Raw genomic sequence first — 27,949 nt, forward strand, 5'->3', positions numbered from 1 at the left:
TGGTTTAAGTTTTTCTTTAATTTATTCAATGCTCTTAAAAAAAAGAACAAGAAAAATTCAGGTAATTTGCACTGCGTGACTTTTAAAAAAAGTTTCGTATGTTATGGATAGAATATTCTTTAATTGGAAGGTAGAGAGGAAAGCCAAGCCAAATAATAAAACATCATGGATTTTGATCACTTAGAGAATTACAGTGAATAAGTATTATCTACATAAAAGGAAATTCAAAAATCCCCAACTGTTAAAAATAGAGTTTTTGGCTTCCAGAGTCCAATCTGCAATGATAAGTTAGTACAACCAAATAAGATTAAAAACTGGCAAAAGGCTAAATTTAGTGGCTATCTGTTAATCGCCAAATGATGATGTGAATTTAGTAAACTGCTTATGGAATCACAAATTTTAACTGAATTTACACTGAGGCTTAAGCAGTCAGTGGTAAATATATACAGTCAAGGAGAGTTTATCACCTCAGAGTACTTCAAGGAAAGGAAAACACATAAAACTCCCCTCCCCACAATATATTTTAAGTCCTCAGAAATAAATTCTACCAGAATAAGAACATCTAAACCACAAAAACATGTTACCAAAAATGTACAGACACCACGGCCTGAATTTCTGCATTTCTCTCTTTGTGGTGGCAGCCACACTGGTGTGTGAGTCCGAACTCCTATGTGCGACCCTTCACATACGTCCCAGGGCGCTCCGGACACTTGCCGTACGAAGAAAACAGCAGTACGAGCAGACAATCAGCAGACCCGCTTGACCAAAAGCAAGCATTCTTAGTTATGAGACTTTTCTATAAAAAAGGCCTTCAAAGCCTGACTAGACCCCAAAGGGTTAAAAAGATGCTTGCTTCTGCTTTAGGAGGTTCAACTATACACTCTGAAACCCAAGTGAGAAACAATTCCGTTTTAGGGAAACACGCCTACGGTAAGCCAGGGTAAAAAAACTCACCAAAATCAAAGTCTCATTAAAGGATCTTCCCCATCTTTCCCTAATTCATAGAAATGGAGTATGTGTGACTTTTCTTTCAAAGCAAGCCAAAAAAATGTTTTTTGTTCTAACACAAACATAGAAGGCATAGAAAAACTCAACGGGTGGCTGAACACAGCTTGGTATGCATGCGATAGGCTAGAAATGGTCACAAGTGACAAGTTACAGTAGCCACCTGTCAATCAGTCACGCTCACTTGCAATATGTCCCCCTTCCCAAGTCGCAGTTCTTTCTCTGGGAAGGGACGCAGCCTTACGACAGTGGTGTGGGCATCACTCTCCTCTGACTTCCAAGTAAGAAAACAACACGCATGTAGATTTGTGCCATTTGATTCTGACAGTCAAGGTGAGTTTGGCATTTCTTCCCCAAAGCTAAAGAAAAAAATACTTGCGAAAAACAATTTTCTATGCATTCGTTTCTATTTCAGGTTTCTTTTCGTGCAAAAAATTTCATGTATACTGAATAACAATTCACCTTTCATCAAGAGATTAGTTAGAAGCTATTGTTACTAGTACAAAAATACCCACACACGATTATCAAAATTGTAAGACTACTCTTAAATTTATAAAAATGGTACTGCATGTGGTGACTCTAGTTTTAATTTTTGGGTACCCCATGTTACACGGAATCAGGGAAATGAACATTCTAGAGGGAGCCGTTTTCCTAATTTGCTACTGTTTAAAAATGCTCAAGAGATGCCATGCGTTGGGGATAATCCTTGAATTTAAAGTGCTGTTCAGAATATCAGTTAAAATTTTGAACAGGTACCATCAGCCTCTACACTGCCCTACCCACAGTGCAGGCTTGGGGCACACCTGTGCCTCATGCACTCCTCTCCTCACCTCTCCTCACCTCACCTCCACTCTTAGCAGCCACACACCAGCAGGGGGGGCACGGATCGCCACGACTGCCGCCCACCTGGCAGCTGCCTCACACCACAGCCAGGGGGCTCACAGCACACAGTCGAAGGTCTGGGGCTCCCCCACGGCTGTGGTGGGAGGCTCCGGGCGCTTTGTCTGCGTAATTTTCTGTTTGGGGTTTTTTGTGTCTTCTTCCTCTTCAGTTTCACTTTCGCAGACATGAACCACCACACTTGGTGTCGACTCAGTTCCTGCATGAAGTTCGTATTTCTCTCCTGTGGAGATACACAGCAAAAAGAAATATGTTTTGTTGTTGTTTTGTTTTTTTGTCTCTGGAAACTTCTTGTTCTATTCATGTTTTAATTGCTGATTATTGATTTTTAAATCTCTAAATCCTATGTCAAAGTACTTTACCTTGTTTTGGTATCAGGGCTATGATCCTTTAAGGTTTTTAGGAAGTTTTGCCATTTCAAGAAATAAGCCAGTAAGGAGCACCGACATCTTGGGAATAAAAATGTAAATACTGTTTACTGTTCTGCAAACAGTACAGGTGAATCTGCATAACTGCAGAATGGTTTTCCCTTGGGAGACACGTGTAATGTTCCAGGACGCACTGGCAATCTCTGTATGATAGAAACTCAGACATCCAAAGATGTCTAAAACAACCTCTAAAGTCTAAAACAACACCAAGCCACTTCCCCTCAAAATGACTCTTGTATCCCCTATGACATGACATTGTCTTTGGAGGACAACTAGTATGAACCAGCAATGAATGGCATTGATTTCTTTTATTATTTTAAAGGGATGAGAGAGTAAGAGAAAACAAAGAAGGAAAAGTAGCAATAAAAAATAAATATAAGAATTTGGAAGAGATGACATGGTATCACCACCAATTCCTTGAAATAGAGAAGTTGTCTGCCTGGTGCTTTGATGGGCGTGAGAAGGCAACTCATAACACTACAGCCTGTTATGTACTAATAGAATTTGTAGCAGTAAAAATTGCAGTTACATTTACTGAGTATTATGCATGTATCATTTCATCCTGTAACCACACTGAAAGGTAGCTATTATGATCCCTTTTTCATCGATGAGAAAACAGAGGCTGAGAAGATTGACACTAAGCAACTTGCTCAAGATCACGAAGTTAGCAAATGCTAGAATTTGAAACCAGGTCTGTGTGACTTCATGCTCCACTCTGATCATGTTGCCAAAGTGGCTAGAACACAAATTGCTGAATAGTCTTCAATATAAAAGTTCCTTGGGAAAAAAACAGGAAAGACAGATGTTTGTTACCTGGTCCCAATTTGGAAACAGCACAGAGTAAATCGTAATTTATAAGAGGCATTGCGTCTTCACCCTGCTTCCACCCCACCGGAGGAGATGACGGAGGGGAGATGAGGAACTGTTTGACCGGCTGGGGCGGCAGCAGATAGGATTTGTCCCGTGTTTCACTAGACACCTGTACCTGCAGGAAAGGAGACACTCAAAGTTTGCAACCAGGCTTTTTTGTCATTTTCATCTTTACCTTAACTGTTACACCTCTTTGGAGAAAATGAAAAATTTCTCTTTAACAGTTTACATGTCCCAGTGATTGGGTCTGGGTCTGTTTAGTTCACCACTGAACACTTGGTGCATAGCACAGAACCCACACGAGTTAGGTGCTCAATAAATAATAGTTAAATGAAAAAAATAAATTGATGAATAGATGAATGAACAATGGCCCTAAGCACTAAATTCCAATTTTAGAAGAGATTAGGTTATATGGTCTACATCTCAACCAACTCCACCAAGAAATGTCCAGACATCTTTCATTTGGAATGTGAGACAACAAACCTCTTTTTCTTTTTAATTCAAAACTAAGACCAAGAAAAAGAAATTATTTTGAAAAATAACAGAGTGCGTTTAATACATGAGTAGAGACCTAATGTCTTCATTTCACCAATTCTTCCAAGAAGAAACTGGTTTCTCAGAGTCGCATTAATGAATGAATAAGTATAGCCATTTTTTTTTTAATGGTTACCTATAGGGGAGTGGAGTAGGAAGGTTTCACAAGGATTAGTAATGGGAGTGTGGCTTCTCTGAGTAACTTTAAAATACAATTTTTATTGGGGAATTTTGGGGAACAGTGTGTTTTTCCAGGACCCAACAGCTCCAAGTCAAGTCATTGTTTTCAGTCTAGTTATGGAGGACGCAGCTCACTGGCCCATGTGGGAACCGAACCGGTGACATTTGTGTTATGAGCACATGCTCTCACTGAGCCAACCAGCCGCTCAGTATGGCCAATTCTTGGTGATCCTCTGCAATTTCAAAGTCTAAGACAGCCTTTTGGTACAGGGCTCTGCCACCTCTCTTGTCAACCTTCACACCAGCAACCATTCTCAATGGGATGTTTCATATAGATCCCAGAACACAGAAATGGTTTCAGAGACTATTTTCTCAACACTCCCAAACGTGTTACATCACGAGAGCTGTTCTCGATGTCAGAAGAAAAGCTAATTCACGGATCTTAAGCTGTTAGGGCTTAACCCTCTTGAAACACCAGTTGAGGAAAGATGCCAGAAAAATTAATTCCTTTAACTATTAGTCATAGCAACACTAAGTTAGGAGGGTAAAGTTGTTTAATAAGTAAATATATAGATCTGTAAAGTAAAGAAAAACGTATTTTTACATTATTTGCTGATTGGGACTGTTCATGTCAGAGTGCTGACAGAATACAGAAAACGGAGAACTGACAACACTGTTGGGTGGAGAAAAACAGGCTTAGAGAATAGCGTCCTTTGCTCTATGAAGTACCTGTGCGAAATATAACTTCAGCTTCTTCCCATTGAAGTCCGTTTCGTGCAGTTCTATTCGAGCTCTTGCTGCCGCTTCAGGTTTGCTGAAATTTATTCGGACTCTTCTAAAGCTTTTAAACAACTGAAATGTAACCTGGTCATCATAGATGGTGAAAAGGGCTTCAAATCTCTCCTACAAATTGAGGAGCAGCAGGGCAGAGAAAATGAAAGGAGGGGGAAAAAAGAAAAACCTTTAAGAAAAGGAAATTTAAATCATTAAGGATAAGCAATGGGATAGAAATCATTATGACTTGCCAAAAAAGCATACTTTTCTTGCAGTTATACAACAGGTTTCCTGTTATTCATATGCAATTTGCACTTATCTTAAAAGTAACTTTATTAAATATTGTATAGATTCAAATTATAAAATAAATGTAATACTATAGATGCAAGGTATGAAAAATGATACATCCCAATTATAGAACAAGGTCATCACTACTGTTTGGAAGTCCCCAGTCTGCTACGTTTCTTCTTCCATTCCATTCCTTTCCTTCAAAGTCACCATTTCTGGAATTCTGTGCTTACCATTTCCTTGCTTTTCCGTTTTGTTTTTTTTTTTAACTTTTAAGTGTGTTTTTCCAGGATCCATCAGCTCCAAGTCAAGTAGTTGTTTCAATCTAGTTGTGGAAGGCGCAGCTCACAGTGGCCCATGTGGGGATCGAACCAACAACCCTGGTGTTACGAGCATTGCGCTCTAACCAATCGAGCTAATCGGCCACCCCCTTCTTTATGGTTTTACATTTATTTGTATCTCTAAAGATTTATTCATGTTGTATGTATTCAAGAATTTGTCTTACTTTACATTTTGTTCCTAAGTTCTTCCTTCTTGCTGTCTGTAAATCACCCCTCTTCACTGCTCTACAGTATTCCTTGTAGAGTCATGCCAGGATTTACCTAATGCAGTTGGAAGTTGGGCTCCCTCCGGTTTTTTGCTCCTACAGTGCTATGAACATCCGTGGTACCCACTGGTATGTGTGTCTCTGGTGTACATACTACAAGTGGAATTCCTGAGCCTCAGAGCTGGCACATCTTTAATTTCCATAGATAATGCCAACTAGTTCCCCAAAGTCTTTATACCAATTTCGTCTCCAAGAGCGGATGTGTTCTGGTTGCTTCACATCTTTGCCAACACTTCATACAGACCTTTATATTTTCAGTAATGTGAGGTAGGGGATATGAAATGGGCTCTAACTTTGGCTGTAATTCACATTCCTCAGAATAATAATGAGGTCGAGACTCTTCATGCTTATTGGCCATTCGGGATTTGTTATCTTTTTAATGTCTCATTTATTTTCACTATGATCAGAGGAGGCTATACATAGTAATACCAATCTTTCAACATGTTTAAAATTTGCTTTTTGTCCAGTCATCAATTTTCATAAATCTTCTATGTGTGCTTAAAAAGAGTATGCTTTTTACAGCTGTTGGGTAAAGCACTGGAAATAGGTATAGCATATTAAGCTCATGTTTATTTATTGAATTTTTGTAAGAGTTTATTTGAGCCAAACTGATGATATGTGCCAGGAAGCAAGATATCAAATGCTCCTATGCTCGTGTTTTTTAGAAGTTCTATATGTATACTAATTTTTTGGGGGGTGGAAGGGTCTATTTCAACTATTTATTGCCAAGAGAGGTCTGTTAAAATCTCCCACTAACTAGGTGGATTTTTCTTTGTAATTTGGTCATTTTTGCTTCATACATATTATGTATTTTAAAGTTACGTTGTATTATCGTGCGCATACGAGTTCAGAATTGTTTTCTCTTCCTGGTGAACTGAACTTTTAATCATTAGGTAGCAGCCGTATTTATCTCTAGGAATGTCTTTTGCCTTAAAGTCTGATATTAATACAGCTGGTATAGCTTTCTTTTGGTTATATATTGCATGGAACCAAATTTCCATCCTTTACTCCTAACCTTTATGTATCCTAATGTTTTAGATACACCTCATAAAAAGAATGTGTGTGTGTGCAAGAGGGGGTAAATAAATCCAGTTTAAATAATCATTGTCTTTTAATAGGAGGAATTAGTCCATCGTTGTGATTACTGACATTTTTGGATGTCTACCATCTTATTTTATCTAGTTGTCTCAGATTTTCTATATTCATGTTCTCTTTGTCTTCTTTTCAATTGATTTCTTTTTCTGCTCCCCCCTCTGCATGAAATTTCTATGAAAGATACTAATGTGCATTTAGCACCTTCTTTCAAGATACCTAGGATCCTGTACCACAGTTCTTTTTTTACAAAGGCAAAACAATAAAACCTTTTTTCTTAAGGTTCATTTGGGAGTATACAGTTCCACAAAATGGCAGTTTTTGGTAAAAAGTAAAATTAGATTATATGTGCCCCAAGGACTTTGAGATGGAATAGAGAAGAAAAGGAGACCAATATTTGAGTCATTATGAGGCTGAGGAAAAGAAAATTGTTCTTTTCCCATTTGTTAATGAATTGAGATAATGAAAAACCTAACTTCAATTACCAGAAGAATAGTAACATTAAATTTTCTTTACTAGTCACTTTTATGCAATAGTTTAATAAATGAAATTCAACAAAACATTCTCTTTACGGTTAGAAATATTCCTTATACTTGCCAATGGTAACAATAAAAGGAACCAATTCGCTTTGTTTTTGGTCTATGGGAAGATCTTCCAATTACCTGCTGACATGAAGTGAAAATCATATATCCCTCATTTATTAACTTCTCTCAATTTGAATATTTACCTACCACTTTGCAATATTTCTCCAGTTTGATAAAAATGACTTGTGCACAAATATTTATATCCCTCATGATTTAGAATAGAAAACAATCATTTTTCCTAAGAATTATTTTTGCTCATCATTTGAAAAAATATATATTAAGCAACCAACTGCATGCGAGACTGTGCTAAGTGCTGGATTTCCCATGTACTACAAAGGGAAGTGAACTTTTAAGATCAATCCTGTTCTCAGTTACTGTATTATTTCTACATATTGGAGTAATATGGACAAATACAATATTATATAGTTAAGGATTTTAAAATAGCGCATCAATTCTTAAAAATAGAAACATGAATATATTAAATACTTATTAGTATTTCCAGGCACATTTCAGTTTCCCCAGCACCCATTTCAAAGATGGCTGGCTTTATCCTTTTAAAAAAAATTAGAATTGAGATTTTGTGAAATTCCATTTAATTCTTGTTAGATGTTTGCTAAGTAAATGTTTAAAAAAAATTCTCCCACGAGATTGTTAAGAAATGTCGACATTGAACACAACAGAAACAGAAACTAAGGAAGAACTAGTTAAGCAAGGTTTATGAAATATTAGTTTTGCAATTCTGTCCATTAAACAGTTTTCCTTGACCAGGGTAAAAGGACCACGTATTTATTCCTAATTCCCCGCAATGAATGTTTCATAGTAACAGTAACACATGCTATTTTGCAAACTAAACAGCTACTTGATAATCACATCCTTCTTCTTCTTTCCTTTCAAAACAACCTTTTTCTTATCATTAACAATTTTTATCATAAATGTCTTGTCCTGTCTAGAACCACTCTCTGTTCCCCATCCCAAAGCAGCGATGGTGAGGTTTGCACATTCTATGTCTTTCCATCAGTCTGAGATAGAAACTTCCATCTCCTCAACATCCAGAGGCTGCAGGTTCACTAATGTCAGAGGCAGTTTCCACTTCTGCCTGGGGATAGGCATGGTGCTGCTGGTTCTCCTCAATACCCCTGCTGACTAAATAGTCAGAGGGGTGGATTTCACTGGCCAGAAAAGACACACGTACTCCTAGGCACAGTGAATTCAAAACCTCTACTTGGTAAGTTGAGCACTTGTAAAAGTTCTGGAACCTAAATTCAGAAGTGCTAGAGAGCAGCACACATGAAAATTAAAATCCTTCTATAACCTTTGGTCGATGGCATTTATATCGCCTTCAACACCTTTCCAGATCAGAAAGAAGCATGGAACCGAATTAAAATTCAAAAAACATGAAATACCGTCTATTCAATATTGATTTTTCTGTTTTAATGGCTCCCATGTTTATAAATACAGAGAGTGGCAAAAAATGTATATACATTTTAAGAAAGGAAAAAGCTGTATTAAAATTGTATTAGGTGGGTGCAAAAGTAATTGCGGTTTTTGCAATTTTTAACCTGTTAAACTGCAATTACTTTTGGACCAACCTACTACTACTCAATATATACCGATAACAAAAGATGACTACAAGTCACAGTTAACTTGTGCAATTACAAGAGGTGCTCAAAGTGGTCACCATCAGCATAAACTGTTCCAACACCACAGCAGAAGCAGCAGGACTTGTTGCTGTGTGAGGCCTCCCGGATCTTCCCTTATGCACGTTACACACAGAACCATGCATCTCAAACTTATCACAAATGCGTGCAATTGTTAGGTGTGTTGGTGGTTCTGTTGCAAACTCCCGCCTCCAATGTCGTACTATGTTTCAAATACCACTTCAAAACGGTCTTGCAGCCCTCGAATGACAACCATGTTTCCACCATTTTCTTTGACTGTCCTGTCACATGGTGATGCCATTTTTGAGTGAACATCATACTACACATTGCCACCATAATTCAACTTCGAAAAGTAATACATAGATAACATCTCTTAAAATGTGCACATATTTTTTGGCACCGCTGGTCCATACTCTGCCTTATTGGAACATGAATTCTTAAAGGGCGATGATTTCTGCCCCCAAACCTAGACTATTCCCTTCACCATGTACAAGAAAGTGGTCAAAACAATGACGAATCATTTTTGACGGGAATAAACTACAGACTGGTATTAGGATGGGGATGGAAATATTCCTGATTAGAGTGTTGGTTACATAAGCAGATACTGTCAAAATGCACCAAATTGCATACTTAAGATATGTACATTTCACTAGGCGAGTTCTGCCTATTGAAAAAATTGAAGAAAAAAAAAAGGATGAGGGAGACTGAAAGGGTGGGGTGAGGTGGCTACAGTGCAGGCTGAAAAGACAGAGGGAGCAACTGGGCGTCACCACTGCTGAGCGCGGCACATGAATGTCAGCCGCGGATCTGGGGGCAGGGCATGGTAAGGTGGCTTTGGTCAGCTACTATTTTCCATCTTCAATGAGGACATCACATTGCTAGGACTAATTGCTAGTGGGACAATTGCTAGGAGTAATTCTGGTTATAGAGCTGTCTCCCTTTTCCCTGAGGCTAAATTGGAAAAGATCTATGACTGCTTATACAGAAGATGTGTGCACAACACAGAAGTCATTTTCAAGCAGTCTGGTGGCCAATTGCTGCCCTCCAAACACCTGAAAAACCAGCCTGCCAAGTAAGGAGGGGAAAGAGATCTGCAACCATAGCTACCACCCAATTATATTAGTAGTTAAGCGGATTTGGCAGCAGCCAGGGTGTCTACCAGAAGAGTCTCTCTCTCCACACACACACACACACACTTCAAGATACAAAGGTACTGCACTCAGTCAGTGATACTCAAACCCTGTAACCCAGCGGTAAACAAGAACACTTCTGAACTGGGTTTTCTGGGGACTATCTACAGGAGAAGGCACCATCTTCAATGCATAACCGTGAGAACTTCTAATGAGATCCCAGCGCTTGACAGTCCCCCAGCAAAAGCAATGGCTTTTTTTTCTTTTTCTTTTTAGCCAAACGGTTGTTTTGGTTGTTTACTGAAAAGAGCAAAGAAGCCAGAGGAACAGATTACAAAGCCCCCTGGAGGAAAGAGCAGATGGAACAAAACTGGGGAACGCAGACACATGGTGAAAAGCAGAGAATTCTGTCTTTTGTTTAACATGTCCAATCGCTACCCCGCTGAGCTGGTTGATGGGCACCTTGAAGAGGCAGCGAGGTAACAGGTGGGCAATCACCTGTCCCAAGACTCAAGATGGCCCACCAAAACTTCAGTTTTGCAAACTCATCCAGTTGTGGGGCTCAAACACAGTTCTGATCTAAGACATCAGAGGGGGAGAGAAACCATACAAGTGAGTGCTTGCTCTGAAAACCATGTACATTTCCCCCGGAAAAGAAAACAGTTGCAGTTGCCCAGACTACTGTTCCACATAATTAGGCTTCTGTTATCAAGGTCAGTGCCATCTATGCACGCCAGCAACACGAGAAGACCGTAACTCTGCTCTCCAGGATGCTGACTTCACTGTCCACTTCCTCTTTCTTGTTCTCACAGCAGTGAAGTAGGAAAGATTAGGGAAGTCCAGGTTCAGCTTGAACTTTACGTGCAGCCCCAGGCTTCTACTGGGGTCAGGAGAATGGCGTATTCCAGCCTGCAGGTGTTTCAATGGCCCAGCGACAATGGCATCAACATCGCAGTCTCTTTCCTGTGACTTTGGGAACTGAACACTGGCTTTGATGAATATACCAAACCCAAGGGACTGGATTTTTTCCTACATTATTGGGACAACTGGCACATCTTGAATGGGGTCTGAGGACTGGAAGGGTGTAATATATCAATGATAACATCCTGAATTTTGTTTTTTCTCCTAGGAGAATGCCGTTGTTTGTAAGAATTACATATTGGAGTGTTGGGTGTGAGGGCCATCACCGCTGGCAATTTCCTCTAAAAATCGTAAACGAAACAATAGTTCTTTGTATTCTTGAACCAGTAAAAACTTTTCATATGCATTCCCAATATACTGCACTTGTTTACCTACTTATTTACACACACACTCACACACAAACACACAATGGACATGTTCTGCTGTCCTAATACAACCTGACCTATACAACTTGTAAACAGAAATGTAAATCAGATTAGGCAATCAAATAGAAAAAGCAGTGTTCCTGAAATTAACTTAGGAAGGTTCCACACAAATGTTGGAGAATGCTGGTATACTGCCTGCAGATGATCTTCCCAGCCTTTTCTTTAGCACATAGTTAATGAACAGCGAGGCTCAAAGGTGGGGCTCTGTCAGCCAGCGTGGAGGTGATGCATGTACCTGGGCTTGCTCAATCCTGAGTTAGCCCATCCCACCCAGGGAGCACTGTTTTGGACAGGTTTAAATTGTTAGGATAAATTTCAATTAAATTATAGGAAGCCAAGGATGATTAAATGTTACACTAGTTCTTTCCCATTATTTAGGACTCACCTCAAATGTCACTTCCTCTGGCTTTCCCTGACCACTCTAGTTATTAGGTTGGTGCAAAAGTAATTGCGGTTTAAAAGGTTAAAAATAACTGCAAAAACCGCAATTACTTTTGCACCAACCTAATAAAAATCACCACCTAGCAAGTCACTCTCTATCCCTCTCCTTATTTTCTGCAGAGTAATTGTTATCTGAACGTCTCATTCACTTGCTTGCCTGTGAATTGTCCTCCTCTCCCTGTGTTCCACGAGGGCGGGCGCTTCATCCTTTTCACCACTGTCTCCCTAGAACTTGGACTGCTGGCTGGTGCAAAGCTCAGTTAAGTATTTGCTACATACACGAATCAAGGTAGGATGTGGAACCTGCAAACCAGTGATCTCTGAGAACACAACAGCCAACCTTCATACTGCTGATAATTAAGATACGAAACTACTTAACTAAATGACCTAAAATCCTTTTTAACCCTTGTTTTTGAGTCAAAGTATTCCCAATGGAAACTAGAAATATAATGGAAGGTAACTGAAGGTAGCTTTTTCGTTTCAAAATCTTGTAAGGTATTTGAAAACCCCTAAATGTTACATAATCTGTGTTGTGGCCTGAGGACCCAGTGCCAGTCCATGAACTTTGTTTCCAGCCTATGACAGGGTTCAGTACAGACACTGAGAGAAAGCGTCTAGAAACATTTTAGCAAGTTTATGGTGCCGTGACATTCTTACTGATCTGACTGCATCAGTCGTTGACAGTTTGCAGGACAAACCTGGTCCTTCACTAAGAGATACGGTTGAGACGCATTCATCTACAGTTAATCCAAAAATGCATTAAAAAGTAATAAAAATGTTAACTAGCAGACTGGCAAAACTTTAAATTCTGAAAATATGAAGTACTGATGAGGTTGTGGAGCGATGGGAATTCTTACACCTGGATGGTAGGAATACAGACAGACACAATTGGAGACTATCTGACAGTATCTGCTAAGATGGAAGGAGCGCAACCTACAAGCCAGCAACATTGGTTCTGGTACAGACCTTGAGGCCTCCCACCCCCACACACATACACAGGGTACACAGAACATTTCCAGCATCACTGCTGCAGTAGCAACGTGTGAAAAACAACCTAAATGTCTAACACAGAATGGGTGACTAAATGATGGTATATTTGTAAATTAGGATATGATACAGCAAGCGAAACTGAATATATATTACAGTATGGATTATTAATCTTACAGATATGTTGAACAACAAAAAGAACTTAACAATTATGCCATTTATAGAAAATTTAAAATAACGTCAAATACTATGTATTTCACTAGGGTTTTACAGTTTTCAGTGGACAGATCCTGCACATAATGTTCGATTTCTGTTTAAGTATTTCATGGTACTACTGTAAATAGTAATGTTTTTTAAATTTCAAATTCCAAATGTTTACTGCTAGTTGTAACAGTTTTATGTAGATTCCTTTCTAAATAAAAATGTCAACAAAACAGAGAAAAATTTTAACATAGTATGCATACACACACACAGTATCAGGCTGAACCAGAAGAAATACCAATATTTGACCTACAAATTTAACACTTCAATTTCATATGTTTCAAAGTTAAAGTTGCTTGGGAAATGATAAACACTGATTTCAGGATAATGGTGACCTCTGAGAGGAGACACAGGGGGTTCAATTGTATCAGTAAAATTTTGTTTGCTAAATTGGGTGGGCACGTGGGTTTTCTTTACATTAGTCTTTATCCTTTTTTACATAACCTAAAAACTGTCCTTCTTCGATAGCCTGGGAGGGTGCCTTCACACAAGGGGAATAACCAAACTTGAAGTTATTCAGTTGTCTTACCTGGGCTCCTTGTCAAAGCAGATGCCAGAACAAGGACACACACTTGAGGAACTTATTTTGGGAAGTGACCCTACAGGACGAGAGTGCGAATAGTGAAACAAGGAAGGAGGGAAAGCCGGTCCTCCTTCCCTTCAGGTTGTGTTATCAAGCTGGCCACCTGTGGGAAACTGGGGCTGGAACCTGATAGGAGCCTCAGAATCTGTCGGGCTTGAGTGTCAGAAGAGGAGGGAGTTTTTCACTGGCTTTAGTCTCCCACTGGTCAAGGGATGCTCGGTGAGATGTTAACTCCTTCACCCCCCCATGTCTGCACATGCACCAGTAAGGCTGAGCAGCTTCACACAGGCAGCAGAGAAATGCTGGGACAGTGAGACAGCCACAGTGCAGCAGAGGCCAGCTGCTCTGCAAAGGTGGGCCAAGAGGATGTAAGTGGGGCAAAAGAGGTGTCCAATGCATACATATTACATACTCAATGTATGTATGCTGTGTGTGTATATCTCCTTCTGTGTATATGTAAAAGTGTATTACAAAGAATAACTCAAAAAATGGATTCTTGTCTATTGTAGTAAAATATACGTAACACAAAATTTACCATTTTAATCATTGTTAAGTGTACAATTCAGTGGCATTAAGTATATTCACACTGTTGACCATCACCACCATCTATCTTCCGAACTTTTTCATCTTCCCAAATTGAAACTCTACCCATTAGACTATAATTTATCATTTCCCCTCTCAGTCCAGCCCCTGGTAACCGCCATTCTACTATCTGTGTCTATGAATCTGACTGCTCTATGTGGCTCATGTCATTATTTGTCCTCTTGTGTCTGGCTTATTTCACTCAGCAAAATGTCTTCCAACCATGCTGTAGCATGTATGGCTCAACCATGCTGTAGCATGTATCAGAATTCCATTCACTTTTTTAAAAAACATGCCTTTTATAATTAATTAATAATAATAGTTATTATTATTTTAAGGAGGACACAGCTCGCAGTGGCCCATGTGGGGATCGAACCGGTCAACTTGATGTTGTCAGCACCAGGCTCTAATCAATTGAGCTAAAGGGCCACCCCTCATTCACTTTTAAGGCTGGATAATACTCCATTGTATGTATACATACTGCATTTTGTTTATTCCTCCATCTATCGATGACCTGTGGGTTGTTTCCACCTTTTGGCTATTGTGAATTACGTTGCTATAAACATGGGTGCACCAATATCTGTTCGAGTGCCTTTCAATTCTTTCATGTATATACCCAGGAGCAGAACTGCTGGATCATATGGCAACTGCCATACTGTTTTCCACAGCAGCTACACCATTTTACATCCCCACGTACACGTGTTTCAACTTCACCACATGCTTGTCAACACTTGGTTTTTGTTTCTATGGTAACAGCCGTCCTAATGGGTATGAAGTGGTATCTCATTGTGATTCTGGGTTATGTTTCCCTAATTATTAGTGATGTTGAGCACATTTTTATGTGCTTATCGGCAGTTTATGTATCTTCTTTGGAGAAATGTCTATTCAAGTCCTTTGCCCATTTTTCAATTGGGTTTTTATTTTGCTTTTGAGTTTTAGGAGTTCTTTCATATATTCTACATACTTATCCCTTATCAGATACTGATTTGAAAATACTTTCTCTCATTCTGTAGGTTCCTTTTCACTGTTGATAGTGACTTTTGATGAATACATATTTAATTTAGAAGTCCAATTTATTTCTTCTGCTATTGCCTGTGCTTTTGGTGTCGTAGCCAAGAAATTATTGCCAAATCTGATGTCAAGCTCTTCCTTTACGTTTTCTTCCAAGAATTTCATAGTTTTAGCTCTTACATTTAGGTCTTTGATCCACTTTGAATTAATTTTTGTATACCATGTAAGAGTCCAACATCGTTCTTTTGCATGTGAATATTCAGTTTTCCCAGCACCATTTGTTGAAAAGACTGTCCATTTCCTATTGAATGGTCTGGGCACTCTTGTTGAAAATCATTTTGACACACAGGCAAAGGTTTATTTCTGGGGTTTCTGTTCTATTCCACTGGTCAATACATCTATCTTTATGCCAGTATCACATTGGTTTATTTTATTTTTTTTAATTTTGTTTTACTGAAATATAATTGACGTGTAAGTACCACACTGTTTTGACCACTGTAGCTTTGTATTAAGTTCTGAAAACAGAAAGTATGAGTCCTCCAACTTTCTTCTTTTTGAAGATTGTTTTGGCTTTATGGGGTCTTTTGAGATACCATATGAATTTTAGGATGAGTTTTTCTAAATCTACAAGAAATGTTATCAATTGGGATTTTGATAGGAATTGATTGCATTGAATTTGTAGATCGCTTTCAGTAGTATTGATATCTTGACAATATTAAGTCTCCCAATCCATGGACACAAGATGTCTTTCTATTTATTTGTTTGTAGCCAGAATGTACTACAGGTTCAATTAAACAAACAGTTATTGAAACTTTATTATGTTCTAGGCACTGTTCAAAAAACAGTTCACTGTAACAGAAACATTCTTCCTTTGAATATCCTTTTTCAATTCCCAAATTTAAAACAAATAACTTTTCTCAAAGGATTTACTTCTTCCAGACTGAGGGCTGTGTCAGAAAACACACAACTGATTTAGTCTAAAAACCAGAGAATCAGTGTATTCAGTTAACTTCCAGAGATCATTTAATTTTCTTCAATAATATTTTCTATTCTTTTTGAAGTGGAGGGTTAGAACCAAATGCTTGATAGAAAGATTTATATTGTGCATATGACTGATTACACAGACCACAAAGGAAACTGGGCCAGTGTATATGGGATCATAATTTCAGATGAAGTCTCCTATGTACTGCTTAACTTCCCTCAGCTTGTAATTCTGTTTCTTCATCACATCACTGCATCACTAATCCTTAACAACCATCTCAGAGAGTCCATTCATTCAACAAACATGTAACAGATGTTACCCTGCACTGGGAACTGTAGCAGATGCTGAGTGTCACTGATCACAAAGCAAGACCAGGAGAGCAAGCAGAGATATCTTCACACACCGCAACCATCATCATTAGAAAAACGACTCAAATAAAATATTCTAGAGTGAGTAGGTCAGTTGAGACAGTTTCAGGGCAGTACTTTGCAAAGGAACTATAATCCAAAAGCCATATGCATCTCTTTATAAAGTCAGTCCTATCTAGAATATTACTTTGCATTAACATTTACAGAGTCCCCTCAGAAACCAGACCTAAAACAGAAAGAAGAAAACAGTCCCATTTCTTACATTATAGAAACTAAACTGTATTTTGAAAACCTCTCATGTTCAAATCAGAAGCCTGCTTAATTTTTCCTTACTTTAAGAAAGGGAGAACTGGAGTTGTAAACAAGTCAATAAAATCACACTGGGACAAATCCAGACCTGTTATAGAAAAATTGGGTCCTAACCCTGTGGTGCTCCTGATGGAACTATGGATTAGCTGAGCACATGCATAAACACTAACACCCGTGCTGCTGCAGACATAGGAATGAAAGATAAGCCTTTTCCTCAGTTTATTTTTCTTACAGTTTACCACATTCTTTACTTTTCCTTCCCCACCTCACAGACACTATATTCAATAAACATTCATGAAAATGTAGAGCCAAAATTTAGCAATCTCAAACAAAGATTCACCTGTACATGAAAATGGTACCTGTGTTCTTTAGTTTACTGTTCAGAAGAGGGTAAAAGCTCGCTCCAACAATTATAAAGATAAAACCCTTTCAAAGTCAGGAAAAAACCCTTAAAATTCTTTTGTAAATAAAGCATATATTTGCAATAATATTTAATAGGCTTTGTTTTTTTGCACATATGTGGATGATTTGCATACACGGGTTATTCCAGGAGAAATTAAAGCAAAATAAGACATTGGTAGGAAGAAGAAAAATGTAAAGGAAACATTTGATTCTCCTCACATTTTATGTCCAATTGATGATCCCCATATAACTTTTTTTATAAACATTTTGCAGTTTATAGTTTCAGTTATTACCATTAAGGCTTTATATAAAATTTACTATGACTAAGAATTGTATATAACCTAAAGTCCACTGAGCTGCTACTAGAATTTTTGCTGATACGATTTCCAACATAAATTTAGGTTAGCTGTAACTTCAAATAGTTTATAAAATGAAAACAAACAGGAATTCACCGCTGTGTCAAGTTAAAAAAGTTTCTAGGCTACAGTTTTAAAAAGTTGGAACAGGTAAGATTGTGAAGTTTCTTTTTTTCTATTAAATTTTTTTAAAATCTTTTATTTATTTAAGTGTGTTTTTCCAGGACCCATCAGCTCTAAGTCAAGTAGTTGTTTCAATCTAGTTGTGGAGGGCGCAGCTCACATTGGCCCACGTGGGGATTGAACCAGCAACCTTGTCGTTAAGAGCACTGTGCTCTAACCAACTGAGCTAACTGGCCGCCCCTGTGAAGTTTCTTGAATGAATTCTGATGACTATAACTTTAAGATAAACTAGTAATACATGTGGTTTCTCACAATCAGAAATAAACAAGGTTAATGTAATTATTATATGAAAATTTAGAGCTCTTGGAAGGTATGAGAACATTAGTACGATTTTCAAATTTCTACATTATGACTGAATTGGGGAAGAAAATAGCATTTGTAAACGAAAAAACCACCCAAGATACAAATTGGTGGCTGTATTCCCTCTGCCTTGTCCCATTTCCGGGTGGTCAGCCTCTCCAGGCAGGTTTACTGCAGGAGCATATATGTATTATCTCCTAACTGGCTCCCTGCTTCTAATTCTCCTTCCGCCACTCTGCCCTTCACACGTTGTCAGCTGAGTTTTCTAACGTGTAATTCTGATCAACCCTCCTTTACTCAGATTATGAACCACAGCAGGGCAAGCTCTTGAGCTTTGCGATGCCGCACACTCACCTTTCCAGCCCGATTTCTCTTGACTTTGGCTACATCTCGCCTATGTACCAGCCACACAGAACTGCTTGCCACTCCCTGAGGGGGTCCGCACTCTCCTAATTCAGCTCTTTTGCTCATTCTGTTCCCGCTGGCCAGAATTCCCTTTCCCTTCCCTGTTAAACGCCTACTCAACTCTCACAGCTCTTCCCAAATGCCATCTCCCCATCAGGTCTTTTAGTCCAGCTGGCTGTGATCCTGTCTCCTCCGACACCCCAATATACTTTCAAGTGTCTCTAAAGGCACTAGTATTCCATCTTACATCAAGTTCCTTGTCATCTCTACTGTAAACTGTCTGAGGCAGGAGCTGCTTACATTTCTGCTCTGTCCCCTGAAACACCTGGCCTAGTGCCTGACCTAGTGGGGGCACTCGCGTACACACTGAGTCAAACTATATCGAGTTCTGTTTCAAGCAAAGTTACTGGGAGGAAAATGCTTTGAGTGCACAGAGAAAAAAGTAAAGGGCCGGTGATAGCATTTTGAGAAAAAAATCTCAGAGCATGCAAAATGTATACCAATGCCAGAAATATGTTACTTCTGTAGGACTAAGTAGGCTTTTATGAGGTCATAATGGAAAAATAAACACATAAAACCTCTCTCTTTCCAGGTAAATAATAAATGAACTAAAGGAGAGTAACCTTTAAAAAATAAACTCAGAGGGTGGCCAGTGAGCTCAGTTGGTTTGAGTGTGGTGCTGGTAGCACAAAGGTTGCTGGTTCGATACCTGCATGGGCCACCGTGAGCTGCACCTTCCTTAAAAAATAAACAAATAAATATAAATAAATAAATAAACTCAATCATTTTGCCCCAAACTGAAGTAAAACAAATGTTACCAATTCTGTTACAATGAAATCATATAGTCCTAATTATGTAATTAACCCCAGGAAAACTTAAATTAACTCCTTCTTTTCTGAATTTACTCCCAAGTAATAAGAAGCCATGCTAAAAATCACTAGCTTTTTCTTAACTACAGGCTCCAAAAATGAATAAATGAATGCACTTAATAACACCTGATTCAGAGTTCACTATACACCGGTACTTCTCAAAATATTTGTGGGGAAAGATTGGTTTTTAAATATTTCCTCTCTGTTGCAGACTGATACTCTTATTTTAAAAAAATGAAAAATGCTGCAGCCATGCGTAAAGGTTGATGACTGCTTTCTGTACTTGTCACAGACCAGTAACAAACTTTGCAAAGGAGCAGCCATCTGCTGTTTTCCTCAATCCACACACAAGTCAACACACTAGCAAATGCAGGGAAAGGTAGGATATATGCCTACCTTCTGCTCTTGCACCTCAAACACTGCTTCATGGACACTGCAAGCAAAAAGTGAGGTAGGCAGATCACTTAAATCCATCATCTCTTCCAAATCATCTTCATTTTCACCAAAAATCATCTCTTCTTCCTCTTCTTGGTCACTGCTACAGAGATCTGACTGGCTATCATTCCAAGATTTCATAGTGTCCCTCAGCATTATCCCCTAAAAGCAGGTCTTTTCCATTTTTAAAGTTCTAAGATGTCTACCAGGCATCTACTGTTAAAAAAAAAAGAAAACAACAGAGGTAAGACTTTGAGGGCCCAATAACGTTCCAATCAATTCTCAAGACAGCAGTTCATCAAAGGAAGCACTTTTATTCAGGAAAGATAAATTAGTGTTTCAATCAACTCATTCTAGTCCCCGTAAATGAATTCTATATGTGCTACATTGATTAGCATGGCATATTTTCTGTAATATAGTTCACTGGCAATGATGTATTACCAAAAAAAGGCAGAAAGTTTTCTAGTAAAATTGGGGGGGAGGGGAGATAATACAAAATGAGATAACATCAATATGTACTCAAGTTTACAAGCAGTAGGAAGGAAAATAGGAACCAGAACTGACTTCACATATTTGTTTGGGTTTTAGGTCTACAACACTGAAACTGGCACAGCAGAATAAAACCCACACTGATTCACTCACCATCTGCACCCTGAAATATGGTCTGCGATGAGCTGACTTTACCTTTCTTAACCGATTTGTTCTTTTCAAAGAATCTCAATGAATCAAGTTACACAGAACCAAAGGTTCTCTCTATATGTAAAGTCAGTCTTTGTTAATACTAGAGGTATTTATGGCAGGCAAAATCTGACATAGACAATAAAAAAAGTCCTTTTTCTGAACTTTTAAAAATCAGTAATTTTAAGCCCAAGCCATGGAGCTGACAGTGTCCTTCTGTTAAACAATGGAACAGACTGTCTTATATGGACTATTTATGTGCATGTCTGTCTCTTCCAATGACATGCACCCCAGGTCCACCAAGCGGAGCGCCTTGAACATAACACATTTCAAGATGCTGAAACAGAATTTAAGAAATATTACCGGGCACAGAAAAATTAAGTGATCATAATTATTACTACCTCAGTGTTACCCACTTTGTTATTTTCCCTTTATTTCAAAGAACACAAGGCCACAAATATATTGCTTATATAGAGTACGGTACAGAATGCTAATTCTAGGATAAAAATCATGGGTTTTTCATTGTTGTTGTTATTCTACTACGTCAATCAGGAGAGACTAATTCTAAAAAGCAAAATCTTTGTTCATTTTTATAAACATTTTCTGAATGCCTATTGCATGTCAGGTTTCCCTTACCGTGTTTCCCTGAAAATAAGACCTAGCCAGATAATCAGCTCTAATGCGTCTTTTGGAGCAAAGATTAATATAAAGACCTAGTCTTACTTTACTATAAGACCCGGTCTTATATAATATATAACATAATATAACATAACATAACATAATATCAGGTCTTACATTAATTTTTGCTCCAAAAGACACATTAGAGCTGATTGTCCGGCTAGGTCTTATTTTCAGGGAGACAGGGTACTAGGGATTAATAAGATAAATAAGACATGGTTATTATCCCCAAGGAGCTCCCACAAAGCAAGAACTTCTTCGCCATGATGCTAACCACTCCTAACGGACCTTGTTCCAGTCACTGGCTCTTACACTTTTAATTTCTCCTCCACCTGTCCCTCTTCCTGAGCAAACATACCTATTCAAGATTCCCCATCGCTACCACCCAATGTTAAAGAAAGAAAACCTTTCTTTCAGAGTCTACCTTCTCCCCAATCTACCTCTGTCTGTCTCTCCTTCCCCTTTCTGTCCAACTTCCTGGAAAGAGTAACCTGTATTTGCTGTGTTCACTTCCTCAACTTCCTGAATTCGGTGCAGCTGGACTGCACTGCCACTACCTTTCAGCTGAAAATGCCCTCAGTGTGGACAGCAGTGGTTTCCTCACAGTTGGAACCTAATTTCAGGCCTCAGGCTACCTCTGCAGCACAGACCCTGCCGCCCACCCGGTCACTATGGGACTTCCCTGTGCCCCTGGCTTCTAGGTCCCAGGCCTGCCTGCCTCTCCCTGCTCGCCAAGCGTCTTTGTCACTGGCTCCTCTTCCTCCACTCGCCTTTGACAATTTCTTTACAGCTTTGTCTCTTTGAGGTTTCCTCCCATGCTCTTCCTCCTCCTCCTCTTCCTGGGTGGTTGTAGCTGCACCCAAGCATTTAACTACTTTACTACCAGTGCTTCTCAACTTTGTTTTCTGCCCCCCTCTGGTGCATACACATGGCACGTTTGTATCCCTGCTATCTCGTTTCATACAATGATTCTTCAGCCAGGAAGGATGTCACCAAAGTTGAGGGGAAGCAAGAGCAGAATCTTAGGCAAAGGGGATGGGTAGTTTGGGAAAAGGACACGACCCTGAGATTGTAGTCTGCCCTGAGGTCTTCCCTGCCTACGCTATGATTTACATATCCGGACTCAACCTCTCTCTCCTCAGTTCTACACTTCGATCGTAAGCTTTCTATTGGATATTTATACTTGGGTAGCCCACAGGTACTACAACTGTTTTAAACTTCTTCATTTAATTAGATTATTGTGCTGGAAATCTCTTATCTGGAAATGGACCTGGGGAGGGAAAGATGGTATCTCATTGTGGCTTTCATTGTAAGCTTTTCTTCAAGACTAAGTTGTCAGGTAGAGTTGTAGTTCTCATAGTACTTTGCTCATTTCTCTGTCATATACTTATCTTATGATTTGTTTACAAACCACTCCCAGCTACCACCAGACTGTGAGAGCCTTTGAATCCGCAGGCCCTGGCACAGTCTCTAGCTCACAATGTCAGCTTAATCAGGACTGCTGAAGGACAGCAGATAGCACTGTGTTCACACCACTGACATGGCAGCAAAGACAAAGGAAAATTTCATTCTGCATGAAATTAGAGACAGCTTTCCAAAGGAAGTTACGGTGAGACTTACAGGATGAACAGAATTTCAGCAGGAAAAGAATGGAGTGCATTCCAAGCAAAGCTACCACTTGATGGACAAAGGCAGGAAGACAAAAGGATCAGCAGGTGCGAAGATCATGGGGTCCAGTGTGGCCAGAAGGTACCCTCTTTGGCAGGGGTGACATGAGACAAAGCCAGAAAGGTAAGTATGGGACAGGTCGCCTTGAAAAAACAAGGTTACAGAGTTCTGACATAAAGGCCAGTCAATATATCACCGTGCCAGTGACCGTTTTCAGGCGGGGAAATGATATAACCAACCCAATTTAACTTTCAGTACCACTAAAAGTGGATCATCTTTGTATCTATCTCTTAGAGGCACTAATGTCCTTCATCTCCTTCTACCCTCAACCCATTAAAAAGAGGTGAGGAAAATACTGTGCCTGGTTTTTTAGAGGTTGGAGAGTTGGGGAGTTCTGAGTGGCTAGATTTTGATATGTGAGAAAGGCAAGCTATTTTTGGTAAGACTTTTTGTTTGTTTCAAGTTCCTTCCTCCAACCCCTAAAAAAGAAAAAAGACAAAAAAACATCAGAGCACAGGAAACAATCCTACACCTGACTTAAAAAAAAAAAAATTCTTAGAATGTTGTACCTTCATTTCCTGTTGTCTACCTTCATTTTTGGGTAACTTTTTTTTTGCGGGGGGTGGATATAATTTCAAACAGAGAAGTTGTAAGAGTAGTACAAGGAATTCCTGTATATTCTTTACCCAGATTTACCAAGGACTTCCATTTTTGCCCATTTTTAAAATCACTCTCTATTTTTATACATATACGTCCCCCTTGAACCACTAAGTCAGAGGAGTGTGCCTCCTTTACTCCTAAATACTTCAGTAAGAACAAGATTATTTTCTAACATAGGCCAAAGTATAATTATCAAAACCAGGAAATTTAAAACTAATATAATACTATTATCTAAATCAGAGTCTATATTCAGATTTTGTCAATTACCCCAATAATGTCCTTTATAGCTATTTTTTCTTCAATATTTTTTAGACTGTTGTTAAATTATTTGCCTTCTGTCCCAAGACAGTTCAATCTTTATAGTCTTGCTACATTTTCTTCACATATACATTACTGTATATTTGGTACACTTTAAAAAGGTGGATGGATAAAATACCACAGTAACTGCAAACAAGTGTGAACAGTCTTTAAGCATATCCCATCAGACCTATATCAGGCTCCATAATCAGACTTTTCTAGATTTACTCATACACTCTGGCTCCCCCAGTACTCCGTGAGGTAAATTACTTTGCCTTCCTTTTGTTTTCTCAACTATAAAATGGGGATAATAATAATCCTTGTATATTAAGATTGAATGAGAGAATACAGGCTAAGTGCTCAGAATAATGCTTTGCATATAGTTGGTACCCAATAATTACTTTTACATAGGCACAACCTATGTCAATGCATTGTTGGGTTGAAAAGGACCCCAATAATATCAGAAACATCCGTGGAACTGATATTAAAACAATAAAATGAGAAAAATATATATACCCAAACAATCTAGTTCCCAGCAACAAAATGGCTACAAAAATAAAACTAACACTGTATCATTTCAAGAAAACTGTTCACTCACCAACCTATCAATAAAACCAGGTCCAGAACAACCCCTGGCAGTAGCTATACAGCTCCTGTGTGAAAACATTTAAAGATTTAAAAACAGAACTAGCTGAAAAAGGCCACAGTGACTTTTTTAAGGCCTCACAGAATTGTATGTTGTAATTCAGTACACACAGTATTAGAAACATTATCTTTCAGATGATGGTTCTCTTGCTAAGGGCAAGCCATGAGATTTTTTTTGGATATAACTTAAGTCAACATTGTCAACTATTTCATAATTTACTAACATTATAAATGCGATTAGATTTTAATAGAAAAAGACGTAAGATTAAAGTCAGCCAGTAGAAATGACAATCCTAGCACATGTGTAAAGAAATCATCTTATAGGATAACTCAGCTGATACTTACAAAGTAGCTTGGTTTTATTACGAAAAAAAATGACAAAAGTATATTGTTTCCATGCTGTTATTACTGGATTTGCTGCTAATTCTGCCCCAACTCCTACCACTACAAGACTAAACTGCCCCTCAATTTATTAACCCAGGGAAATACTGACTGGTTCAACAGGGAAAGCACTAGGCGAATATCCTCCAGCTTCTGTAAGCAAAGGTCTGTGCTAATCAGGATTTAGCATCATCTCCAGCGCAACTGTAGCTGTGGCTGGCTTCTGGCAAATTGTTTTTTCATGGAAACATCCAACAAGTGGAACACTCTAAGTAGCATGACCATCTGCTCTGTTACAACAAGCCTTGTGACAAACGGAATCCATCAAGCCAAAATGTCAAGCACATGGATTGGACTTTGCATTTTAAATTCTGATCCTCCTCCTCCAGGATATTAAAAAAAAAAAAAAAGTTTCAAAATAGTATGCTTCTCAACTTGGTGAACATTTAAAACACTTCAGTTAGGTGCACTTACTATTTTTGGATGTGTTCAAAATGCTACTGAACAATACCAGAAGCAAACAAGTATCCCACTTCTAGCTCTACAGTGCTCTGCTGAATAAACTTGGAAAAGTCACTTGGCTTTTTGTTTTTCTGTTTGTTCTTTCATATATAAAGTAAGGAAAATATTGATGGATGCTGTTGAACTACTACATTCCTTTTAAAAACTTAAAAATTATAAATTTAGACTAAGTTTCTTTTTTTAAAAAACCCTCAGGATTGCCATCGTGGGGGTTCTGAATGGCTATCATACAAGCCTCTATCTTTTACGCCCTCCTCATTCACCACTTATACCATGTTTCCTTGAGAATAAGACCTAGTCGGACAATCAGCTCTAATGCATCTTCTGGAGCAAAAATTAATACAAATGTCAGCTGCTTATAGTAAAACAAGACCAAGTCTTATGTAAGACCAGGTATAATATAATAAATATAATATAATGTAATATAACTGGGTATAATATAATACCGGGTCTTATATTAGTTTTTGCTCCAAAAGACGCATTAGAGCTGATTGTCTGGCTAGGTCTTATTTTCGGGGAAACACGATAGGTAGATTTTTACTGCTTTTTAGTAGCTGTGGTAAAAACATTTTTGGTGCAACTGTAAAGTAAAATAGGTGAAAATTAGATTTTTGTGTTTTGTGTTTCAATGACCTATGCCCTCTTTTCATAGGTAATCTAGACTTGGTCCTGTTATAATCATTGAGGTTTACCAGGCACAGTGGTATGTGCTAGCGTGATGGAAAGAACAGAAACCAAATGACAAAAATCAACTGTCAGAACATATGAAAATAATAAGTTTTAAAGCATAATTGAAAGAGATATAAAAGACTGATGCTATTTGGTCTGCTGTACACAATTCATTTCCCCTCACGACATTAGGAGAAAAGTAGAGATCCACTGTCAGACCTCCACCTTCTGTGGGTTTTTTTTTTTTTTGGATCTGGATCTAAATGACAAATGATACTGAACTTTACAGCTCCATTATTTCACAAGCTTCAGCCTACTGGGTTTCCAAATCCACTATTTTTCATGATGTTTGGCTTAAGTCTTTCAACCAACAAATCCTTTAGAGACATGCAAAATTTGTTCTCATTTGTAAACTTTAACATCCATGTGTTTAAAAGCATTACAAACGTTACAATTCAATAGTGGGAAACATCTTTTTCCCCCTAAAAGCAATAAAATCTCTTCCAGAGCTAAGAAAGAAAAGAAACAGGTTGCCAATGCAGTAAAATGTAACGCTGATGGCATGGATAATGAAAGCGCTCTTGGTTTTCAGGCCTTTCCTTGTGTTCCTGCTTCAGTAGTGTACTTCTAGAACACTAATAGGAAACCCCCACTAAAAAAGTACAAATTTGCATGATGCACAAACATCTATATCCTCTGTCTCCAATATTGTGTTTTTATAATTTAATATACGGACCCAGAGCTAATGAAATAGTCTTAAAATAAATTATTTTACATCGCATGTAATCACAGCTACAAATGCCAGTTGCTTCTTACTAAATGCTGAGTTCTACGAAAAGTGCAAATAAATGTGGTGTGCTAGGTAATTTTTTCAGTAAGGGGGAGCGAATATTTTTGGCTTTGAGCACTACACTAAACCATCACTCTAAATAATCCCAGTTTGTAGGTGAAACACGGATCTGCACTGCTCTTTACACGAGACTCCTACCTAATCCCTGAAAAAGATGATCAGATTTTGCACGGAAGCTGAAACGAAGCAACCTGAAAACACGGCACCACTGCTCTACCGATCCAGGCAGCAGATGGAAGCAGATAGACAAGTTTCAAGAAGTTGGCAAATAAGTAACGCGAAGGTTATCCGTGCAGCACGGAGAGAGGAGGAGCGAGAGAGAAAGAGGGCCTTCCAACTTGTGGAGGCCTATGCTTCACCGATTGCACCTTTCCTGCCTTCAGGAGCAGGTTCGGCCTGTCAGCTTTTCAAAAAGTCAAACAGTTGTTAGGAGAAAATTGCTGGTGGAGAGGAAAGAAGAATGTTCTTGGTTTGGTTTCCAAGACCCCACCCCAGAGCTGCCAGAGAAGACTATGGGCACCAGGAGGGCTGGACCCTGGAGACAAGGACGCACGCAGCAGCATCTCTAGGGTCTGGGGCACAGGAGTGCCTACCTCTCCCGGGCATCTGCTGACCGTTCCTTTTCTCTCTCTTTTTTTTTTTTTTTTTTACCTGTTTTGTTGGTTTAACTTCCTCCCCCCCGTGTCCACCACCCTCCCCAGTGCTAATTGCAAACCTTGCTTGGAGAAGTCGGGCGTCAGCCCCGCCCTGCGAATGGGAGACTCACCTGTGCTCTTGGCCGCTGCAGGGAGGCGAGAGGCCGGGGCGGCCCAACCGCACTGCGTGGGAACGCGGGCGCCGCGATGAGTCGGGTCTGGGGAGACGCGCCGGGCCGCGGCCGGGGCAGAGCCGGGGCTCGCAGCCTCTCCGCCACGCCCTCGACGCCGGGGAGGGCGGCCGCCTCCGCGGAGGAATGAGGGGCGTCAGGGCCAAGCCCGGCTGCCGGCGTCGCGCGCACGCGCTCCCGGGCCCGCGCGCTCCCGCCCCACCCC

General features: G+C 39.2%; 1 protein-coding gene across 3 annotated transcripts; it reads right to left on the reverse strand.

Annotated features, from left to right (window-relative positions):
• RCAN3 (RCAN family member 3) lies at positions 1–27,949 on the reverse strand. 3 transcript variants are annotated; one of them, XM_081056869.1, is made up of 6 exons: positions 27,685–27,913; positions 22,847–22,982; positions 19,832–20,086; positions 4,647–4,820; positions 3,147–3,318; positions 2–2,128 (listed from the first exon to the last, which is right to left on the reverse strand). In XM_081056869.1, the coding sequence occupies exons 3-6, from the start codon at positions 20,024–20,026 to the stop codon at positions 1,944–1,946; spliced, it is 726 nt and encodes a 241-aa protein (XP_080912995.1). In that variant the 5' UTR covers positions 20,027–20,086; positions 22,847–22,982; positions 27,685–27,913; the 3' UTR covers positions 2–1,943. The 3 variants fall into 3 exon arrangements, with proteins under 3 accessions (XP_080912994.1, XP_080912995.1, XP_080912996.1); XM_081056868.1 differs by lacking the exon at positions 22,847–22,982 and having other exon boundaries at positions 1–2,128; positions 27,685–27,949; XM_081056870.1 differs by lacking the exon at positions 22,847–22,982 and having other exon boundaries at positions 19,832–20,083; positions 27,685–27,944.

Source organism: Rhinolophus hipposideros (genome assembly GCF_964194185.1).
Source record: "Rhinolophus hipposideros genome assembly, chromosome: 8".
Classification (NCBI taxonomy): domain Eukaryota; kingdom Metazoa; phylum Chordata; class Mammalia; order Chiroptera; family Rhinolophidae; genus Rhinolophus; species Rhinolophus hipposideros.

Excerpts from the sequence above, each read along its gene's own strand:
- RCAN3 (XM_081056868.1), bottom strand. The coding sequence starts at position 20,026 with ATGCTGAGGGACACTATGAAATCTTGGAATGATAGCCAGTCAGATCTC. Across the intron at positions 4,821-19,831 it reads TTGAGGTGCAAGAGCAGAAG|GAGAGATTTGAAGCCCTTTT; the intron begins GTAGGCATATAT and ends CTCAATTTGTAG. Across the intron at positions 2,129-3,146 it reads TGTTTCCAAATTGGGACCAG|GAGAGAAATACGAACTTCAT; the intron begins GTAACAAACATC and ends GTATCTCCACAG.